This window comes from Scomber japonicus, assembly GCF_027409825.1.
Source record: "Scomber japonicus isolate fScoJap1 chromosome 5 unlocalized genomic scaffold, fScoJap1.pri SUPER_5_unloc_3, whole genome shotgun sequence".
In the NCBI taxonomy this organism is placed as follows: domain Eukaryota; kingdom Metazoa; phylum Chordata; class Actinopteri; order Scombriformes; family Scombridae; genus Scomber; species Scomber japonicus.
The window spans coordinates 2,984-12,500 of record NW_026518485.1 but is presented as its reverse complement, the minus strand read 5'-3'; the positions used below and the strand labels follow the sequence as shown (position 1 = coordinate 12,500).

Sequence of the window (9,517 nt, the reverse complement as noted above, 5' to 3'; positions counted from 1 at the left end):
AAATATAAAACTTGGATATTGGATATTTAACAGCTTGAAGGGTGTCAGTCAGTCGTCATTTTTTTTCCTCCTTAAATTTAAAATAACACCCCAAATCTAAATTATTGGTAAAATCACAAGATGAGAACTTTCTTTTATAGTTTTGTCACTTTAAAAAAAACCCAAAAACCCAAAAAACCTGTAGATGGAGCCATAAACACACTAAATCCTCACTAACACACCACTTGATATTTCCCAATCTGTGTGGAAATCAACATCAAGGTGGCAGATCATACATGTGTTCACATCACATGTCTGAGGAATAGAAGACGGCAGCAGTTCGTATTCATTTATATATTATATATTGAAGCAGGAGACGAAATTAAATGTATTTACTATTTAATTTTTAATAAGAGAGAGAGAGTGAGTAGATTTTAAGCATTTTTAAGTTGGAAAAACAATCAAATTTGATATATCTTAAAGCTTAATGTTAGTGAATATAAAGGTTAAGGAAGTCGGCTAACTAGCTAACGTTAAAAACTGCTAACGCCAGATTACGTAATATTAGATTTCCGTCTTTTTCCTTTTCTGAGTTTGACTTTAACGTTAGTTTGCTTAAACCAGGGGTGTCAAACATGCGGCCCGCTGAGGGGTCTAATCCGCCCACCTTCCTTCCTTTTCCTTCCTTCCTTCCTTCCATCTGTCCTTCCTTCCATCTGTCCTTCCTTCCATCTGTCCTTCCTCCCATCCTTCCATCTTTCCTTCTTTCCACTTGTCCTTCCTTCTCCTTTTCCTTCCTTTCTTCCTCCCATCCTTCCTTCATTCCTTCCTCCCTTTCTTCCTTCCTTCCTTCTTTTCATCCCTCCTTCCTTCCATATTTCCTTCCTCCCTTTCTTTCCTTCCTGTCTTCCTTTCATTCCTTTTATCCTTCCTTCCATCTTTCCTTACTTCCTTTCTTCTGCCCTTCCTCCCTTTCTTCCTTCCATCATTCTGTCCGTCCATCACATCTTTCTTCCTTCCCTGCCTCCTTCCTTAAATCTTTCTTTCCTGTCTCCTTTTTGTTCATTCCTTTTATCCTTCCCTCCCTCCCTTCCTTACTTCCTTTCTTCTGCCCTTCCTCCCTTTCATCATATCTTTCTTCCCTCCCTGCCTCCTTCCTTAAATCTTTCTTTCCTGTCTCCTTTTTGTTCCTTCCTTCCTCCCTCCCTCCCTCTCTTACTTTTTTGACACCCCTGGCTTAAACTGAGCAAACCAGATTAATAAACTGCTGGGTAATAAATAATATATTTCCAGTAGCGTTCAGTTAATATGGTTTCATGATTACTGAACTGAGCACACAGTTTATTAATACAGTAGTTTCTCTCTTGCTGCTCTAATGCCCCAAAATATTTTGTGTGTTATTTCTCTTACACCCCCCCCCCTCCCCCCCCCCCCCCCCCCCACCTTCATTATAAAACACAAAATATTACATTATAATATTTCATTATAAGTGTAAAGACATCGGCATTACTCAGTGTCAGAGGCGGTGAAAAAGGATGAACTGGTCGGTATAAAGCAGAGGAGGTGTCAAACTCATCTTCATTCAAGGGCCACAAACCTCCCAATCTGATCTAATGTGGGCCGGATCATAGGAAAGGAAGGAAGGAAGGAAGGAAGCACAAAAGGAAGGAAGGAAAGAAGAAAAGGAAGGCAGAAAGGGAAGAAGGAGAAGGCAGGAGGAAAGATAAAAGGGAGCAAGGAAAGATTGAAGGATGGGAGAAAGGACAGAAGGAAGGAAGGAAAAGGAGAAGGAAGGAAGGACAAGTGGAAGGAAGAAAGATGAAAGGGAGGAAGGAAAAGGAGAAGGAAGGAAGGATAAGTGGAAGGAAGGAAAGATGAAAGGGAGGAAGGAATGAAGGAAGGAAAGATGGAAGGATGGGAGGAAGGACAGATGGAAGGATGGGAGGAAGGAAGGAAGGAAGGAAGGGAGGGAGGGAGAAAGGAAAAGGAGAAGGGAGGGAGGAGGAAGGAAAAGGAGAAGGAAGGAAGGACGGAAAGATGGATGGGAGGGAGGAAGGATGGAAGGCAGAAAGGGAGGAAGGAAGAAGGAGAAGGAAGGAAGGAATGATAAAAGGGAGGAAGGAATGAAGGAAGGAAAGATTGAAGGATGGGAGAAAGGACAGATGGAAGGAAGGAAGGGAGGAAGGAAGGAAGGAAAAGGAGAAGGAAGGAAGGACAAGTGGAAGGAAGGAAGGAAGGAAGGAAAGATGGAAGGATGGGAAAAGGAGAAGGAAGGAAGGACAAGTGGAAGGAAGGAAAGATGGAAGAAGGACAGAAGGAAGGAAGGATGGAAGGAAGGAAAAGGAGAAGGAAAAGGAGAAGGAAGGAAGGACAAGTGGAAGGAAGGAAAGATGGATGGAGGAAGGAAGGAAGGAAGGAAGGGAGGGAGGAAGGAAAAGGAGAAGGAAGGACGGAAGGACAAGTGGAAGGAAGGAAAGATGGATGGGAAGGAGGGAAGAAGGAGAAGGAAGGAAGGAAAGATAAAAGCGAGGAAGGAATGAAAGAAGGAAAGATTGAAGGATGGGAGGAAGGACAGATGGAAGGAAGGAAGGGAGGAAGGAAAGCAAAGGAGAAGGACGGACAAGTGGAAGGAAGGAAGGAAAAGGAGAAGGAAGGAAGGCTGGGAGGAAGGACAGAAGGAAAGAAAGATGGATGGGAGGAAGGAAGGGAGGGAGGGAGGGAGGAAGGAAAAGGAGAAGGAAGGAAGGACAAGTGGAAGGAAGGAAAGATACTTAAAAATTATAATTATGACTCAAAGCGGTGCATCCTTTTTCAGTGTAAAAAGGTCGGCGTTCTTCTCAAACTGACTTCTTTACATGACTGTGTGGTACATATATATATATATATATATATATATATATATATATATATATATATATATATATATATATATATATATATATATATCTTTATCTCTACTGGAGCTGTGACTGTGAAGCTGAGCAGGTTTGTAACATCAGGTTGGATCCAGTAATGATTCAGGTAAGTGTTGCATGAGTTTGTCTCTGATTGGATTTGATCAGTACGTCCAACATGTCAAAAACAGACATCTGGAAACGTTTGGGGTTCTGCATGAAGTCTGATGGTTTGATTTTATGATGTTTTAAGATAATTATTTGAATGTAAACAGCCTCATTTTACAAGACAGAACACGACAATTAATTATGAGCATTATCTTTTCACTCTTTCATGCCTTGTTTCGTTAAATAAAATACCGTTCAGTTACTTCTTAGATTGAAGAGAAATGCTAATCGTCTGGGAAAGATGTTGATGTCTGAGACCTGGAGGTTTAAAACGATCACATAAATATCCAACTAGTAGCAGCTGTTAGATTCAAACTGGATAATTTTAATACAAATTGTGCTTTAGTAACAAAAAAATATGACAAGAAGTAGAATCAGCGATAACGTTAGCTGCTTTCTGTCCCGTTAGCATTTTTTTTTTTTTAGCAAAAGCATAAACTAAAACATTTAAAACACATAACTATCATTTATTTAGCTGAAAGTTTATTTTAATTAGTTACGTTAGCTACCAGGAGATTTTAACACTATCACATAAATATGCAAAGTGGAGAACAAAAGATAAAATCAGATAGCTAACGTTAGCTGCTTTCTGTCCTGTTAGCATTTTTTTTTTAGTAAAAGCATAAACTAAAACAATTTAAATAACATAAATAAATTAAATCCCTTACACGAAACAAAATGTATTTAACCGAAAGTTTATTTTAATTAGTTACGCTAGCTACCAAGAGATTTTAACACAATCACGTGAATAATACAAAGTGGAGAACAAGAGATAAAATCAGATAGCTAACGTTAGCTGCTTTCTGTCCCGTTAGCATTTCATAAGCAGAAGTCCATAAAAAAAAATAAACATACTAAAAGATTTAAGACTTTTTAAATCCCTTGAACTAAATATAATTCAACTAGTTGCTGAGAAACAGTCATTAGCTACGAGAAGTTTAGCACTATCACAATACACAAACAGTAGAAGCGGTACAGATAACGTTAGCTGCTTTCTGTTCCGTTAGCATTTCATAAGCAGAAGTCCACATTTAAAAAAGGAAACATACTAAAAGATTAAGACTCTTTAAATCCCTTGAACTAAATATAATTAAACTAGTTGCTGAGAAACAGTCATTAGCGACGTTAGCTACGAGGAAGTTTAGCACTATCACAGTACACAAACAGTTAACGTTAGCTGCTTTCTGTTCCGTTAGCATTTCATAAGCAAAAGTCCACAGTTAAAAAATAGCATAAAACAGTTAAGCTTTTTAAATCCCTCAAACTAAATATAGTTTATCTTCTAAAAAGTAAAATTTTTTTAATAGTGATTTTGTTGCATTAAATAAAAAACTTTAAAGTTAGAAGAAGATTGAAAAAAACAAAAAGCTAAATCTTTCTGTTCCGTTAGCAAAAGTTCACAATTTAATAAAAACTTAATTGTTTAAAACCCCTCAGATTAAATAGAAGTTATTTAACTGAGTTTTTTTTTTAAACTTCTGAAAAGTAGATTTTCTGAAGTGATTTTGTTGCATTAAATAAAAAATCCTTAAAGTTATAAGTCAATGCATCAAGATTGAAAAGATAAAATCAGTGCTAACGTTAGCTGCTTACTGTTGTTAGCAAAACACCAAATCGACAATAAAAAAAAGCTCATACTTAAGCATTAAAACTTTTTAAACCCACCAAACTAAATATAAGTTATTTAACTGAGTTTTACTTTTGAAAACTTCTGAAAAGTAGATTTTCTTAAGTGTTTAGAAGTCGATGCAACAAGTTTGAAAAGATCAAATCAGTGATAACGTTAGCTGCTTTCTGTCCCGTTAGCATTTCCTAAGTAAAACACCAAATCTACAATAGAAGAAGCTCATACTTAAAGATTAAAACCTCAAGTTATTTAACTGACAGTTTATTTTTATCTAAATATCCTCTTCCATGTGTTCGTATAGTTTAAATATTATCAGTACAGATTATCGTATCTCAGTCTTGCCTAAAGGAGGATTTGTTGAACCCTCCCCCCCAGATGTCTGACCTGTTGTCTCTTTTATTTCGTTTCGTATCACAGCAGCAAGAAGGGAGCCGCCGCCCGCCGCAGAAAGTAGACTGGCTCTCCGCTCCGCTGCTCAGACACCAAACTGCAACCGCCTCGGACGCACGCCTGATAATAAACAAAAAGAAGAAGAAGCAGAAGATGAAGAAGATGAAGAAACACACACTGTGGAGAAGGTCTTAGGTCAGAAGAAGCCATTAACGCTGAGGTTTACCCAACACGTCCTGATAGATGCAACCAGGAGCCTCTAAAGCTGCTGTAGGAATAAAAACTAAACTAAACTCATGCGCCCGTCTCGCTTCCTCGCCTTGACTGTTTGGTTCTCAGTATTTTGTAAATAAAGTGTGACTCTCCAAAAAAGCCATGACTGTAGAGCTTGTTGTTATTCAGAAACCAATAAAGTTCAGTTATTTTATTAGATGTGTAATTTTAATTAATTCATTTGTTCGACACTGTTCAATTGAACTTGGTGTTTAATGTTCAATCAGGAGACATTTAAATATCTTTATTTCATTTAATACACCCTTCCTGTCGTCCTCCCGGGTCAAATTGACCCCCATCTCTTTTGACTGTCTTTATATACAGTTAGCTAGTTTGTACTACTTTATATACAGTTAGCTAGTTTATACTACTTTATATACAGTTAGCTAGTTTGTACTACTTTATATACAGTTAGCTAGTTTATACTACTTTATATACAGTTAGCTAGTTTATACTACTTTATATACAGTTAGCTAGTTTACACTACTTTATATACAGTTAGCTAGTTTACACTACTTTATATACAGTTAGCTAGTTTATACTACTTTATATACAGTTAGCTAGTTTACACTACTTTATATACAGTTAGCTAGTTTATACTACTTTATATACAGTTAGCTAGTTTATACTACTTTATATACAGTTAGCTAGTTTACACTACTTTATATACAGTACAGTTAGCTAGTTTACACTACTTTATATACAGTTAGCTAGTTTACACTACTTTATATACAGTACAGTTAGCTAGTTTACACTACTTTATATACAGTTAGCTAGTTTAGTCCAGTGGTTCCCAACCTAGGGGTGGGGCCCCTCCAAAGGGTCAGCAGATAAATGTGAGATTCTGTGACTTACTGACAAAGAGTGGCAGAGGTTACAATGATGGGGTTGTTTACTTGCCCATAGGTTTGCCTTTACAATGACATGTGTACAGACATTCAGGGACCTCTCAGGGTTAGGGGTTGGGGGGGGCAGGGTTAGGGGTCAGGGACCTCTCAGCAGGATATAGACACAGTGAGGCCACAGACACAGGTCTTGGCTTCATGCAGTCCAAATTTGGAGTCAAAAGACCAAAAGATGAATTTTTCTGAATTATTTTTCAACAGGTATGTCCATGCGTTTTCCTCAGGTCCTTTTTGGAGACTCCAAATGGACACTTGGTTACCATGGTTACCAAAGCTGTATAACCACAATCAAACACCTATAACTTCACATCCCCTTTGCCTGCAATCAAAATCTTGGTCTCTAATGAAAGCCGACGCCATATTATTATTATTATTATTATTATTATTATTATTATTATTAATACATATAGGCTAACCATATTTTTTTGTTTGGCCATATCTATCTATCTATCTATCTGTTTATTTTGCTATAAGTCATATGTTAAGTCGGAGAAGAACCAACCGTGTACCAAAATGCCGTGTGCGTAATGATATATGGTTCAACTCTTTTACGCACAGGGCGCACGCCGGTTACGCTTGGAGTTTGTTTATGGACAGCCAAACTTAGCTTAGTGTCATACACCGTTGGAAACCTCTGACTATTGGCTAAAAGGTTATCAACTTCATTTCACCGAATATTTCCATTGGCTGGAACAGCAGTCAATCAAAGCCATTGTTGTCGGTCACATGTCCTCATTGGCTTTGGAGACATGTACTGCCTAATCCTAAACACTGATTGGCTTGTGTGTGGTGTCGTCAGAAGCAGAAGAGGCTAACGGTCGTAAACATCTAGTCACGTGAACTCTGAGATGAACGTGCAGATCAGGAAATGACGTAAACGGACCGTATATGGTTTGTTATTTGTGTTATTACGTTACGTGTTGGACTAAATACATGTTGACATATTGAGGAAAGTATTCCGGTTTTATGGAAACGGATTTCATATTTCAGCAGAATGGATATTTGGCGAGCTGTACAGAAAGTCCTGAGTCATAAGATGATCGTTGTGGATAAAGGGAAGACTTTGAAGGTATGTAGGCATTATAGCTTTTCTTACTTAGCTCAGGGGCTAGCCGAGCTAATCGCTAATACTGTTACGGCTGTGAGCAACCATATAAGTCGTGAGTGGTCTTGAATGAATCAGGACAATCTAAGCTTTCTAACGATGTACGGCATGAATATATATGTTTAAGGGTTGGTGTTTAAAACATCCAGAAGAACTTGTGGCTACCTCCTAACATCCGGTCCGTACCCCAGGCGGAACAGCGTGTTTTAAGAGGTTAGAGAAAAAGTCCAAAAACTGAAAATAATCTAATGATGTCATAAATAATAATATATCACTACTGTTACTGTAATACTACATACTACATCACTATAATACTGCAGTACTTTTACTGTAATACTGCATACTACATCACTATAATACTGCAGTACTTTTACTGTAATACTGCATACTACATCACTATAATACTGCAGTACTTTTACTGTAATACTGCATACTACATCACTCATAATACTGCAGTACTTTTACTGTAATACTGCATACTACATCACTATAATACTGCAGTACTTTTACTGTAATACTGCATACTACATCACTATAATACTGCAGTACTTTTACTGTAATACTGCATACTACATCACTCATAATACTGCAGTACTTTTTGTAGTTTTCTCTCCTGATTCTGATCATGAGCTCGTTCTCCAGCAGCTGAAGCTCGTTAAGGACTTGATCAGGAGTATTATAATATATATATATATATATATATATATATATATAATCAGCTGTGTTAGAGTGAGTGTTAGTGAGCAGTGCTCTATATATAAGCAGGAGATGTTTTCATCATGGGAACGTTGGATCTGTGCAGAGCAGAGAGACCTGCACTTCTTCATAGATAGATAGATTTACTTTACTAATCCCTGAGGGGGAAATTTAAAATGTCAGAGCAGCAATACAAGATGCACACATAAGAACTCTTGTGCGGTTGTTTGTTCAGAGAGTCAAGTCAAGTTAAAAAGACACAAGAAAGACACATACATCTATAAAACATGTACTTCTCTAAAACTAAAGTGCATAGAAGCCTTTATAAAGGGAAAGTGAGAGCATTGTAAATTGCACAAAACCCCTATATAGAAGTGTAGATTGCATTTTAAATTGCACAAGTATATTGCACAGGCCCAGGAGATAATATAATATAATATAATATAATATGAGGTAGGGTCAGGACATCAGTTCATGGCACAAAGACAACAAACATAGAAACACACCCTCCCATCCTCAGCATTGCTCCCAGTATAAAAGCACCATGAGTATATACCAGTGGCGAGCAGTGACCTTTTACTGTGGTCATGATGAAGTGTCAATACCATGCACGCTCGTAAGGGGGGTATTTATTTATTAATAAACAATATAATATGATTTTTAACTACTATATCAACTCACACTTGCCCCATGTTACCAACAACATGTATGTGTATGAAGGCTAAATGAAAGCAGAAATATTCAGCACTGACATGACGCTTGACAGCCGGTAACTTGACAACAGCAGATCCGTGGTAACCATGGTAACCACACAAACAAAGAAAAAAAATAAGTTACACTCCCGGGAAATTTCGAGGCGTGTCATTGGACAATAACTGCAATGACGTCATAACATGTAACAACACCAGTAACTCAGACAAAGTTACCGATAAACATAAAAAATGTATAAGAGGTAAGAGTGCCAACAATTTTTGTTTAATTTGCTGAAAAAATTAAGATGTTGTATACAGAAAATTAGGTCCTCCCTCGGTGGGGATCGTCTAAGGCTGGCTTTACACGACAACGCTCCCGGGTGAAACCGACAAAATATTTTATCAGATGTGCCTTTCGTTGAGACGGCAACAGCTTTTTTGGGGCTTAAAAACGCAAAAAAATGAACCCACCCTCCAGAGTGGAAATCTTAAAGACGCTCCACCGTCGCGTTCCCGTCTAAAGGGTTGAAAACGCAAAAGTGTGCTCTGAGCTGCTCATGCTGGCTATCCTCGCATACGCGTTGACGTCATATCCATGTAACCCTAACCCCCCCAACCCCCTAACCCTAACCCCCCCAACCCCCTAACCCTAACCCCCCCTAACCCCCTAACCCTGACCCAGTACAGCCAAACAATAACAAACATGTCGGATTATTTCCATCAGTCAGACATTCAAGTGGCCTTAGCTGCTTTGATAGCTATTCAGGAGTCCTTTCAGCTAATAATTA

At 38.0% G+C, this 9,517-nt stretch overlaps 1 protein-coding gene across 4 annotated transcripts in view; it reads left to right on the top strand.

Annotated features, from left to right (window-relative positions):
• Positions 1 to 5,182, top strand: part of LOC128354675 (troponin T, fast skeletal muscle isoforms-like) — a 25,554-nt gene extending 20,372 nt beyond the window's left edge. For 3 of the 4 annotated variants that reach the window (XM_053314858.1, XM_053314861.1, XM_053314859.1), the window contains one exon: positions 5,086 to 5,176. In XM_053314858.1, coding sequence (XP_053170833.1) covers positions 5,086 to 5,122 — 37 coding nt within the window. In that variant the 3' untranslated portion in view covers positions 5,123 to 5,176. Of the gene's footprint in view, positions 1 to 5,085 lie in introns of all 4 variants that reach the window. The other variant, XM_053314860.1, reaches the window with a different exon arrangement.
• Positions 5,183 to 9,517: the final 4,335 nt, after the last annotated feature.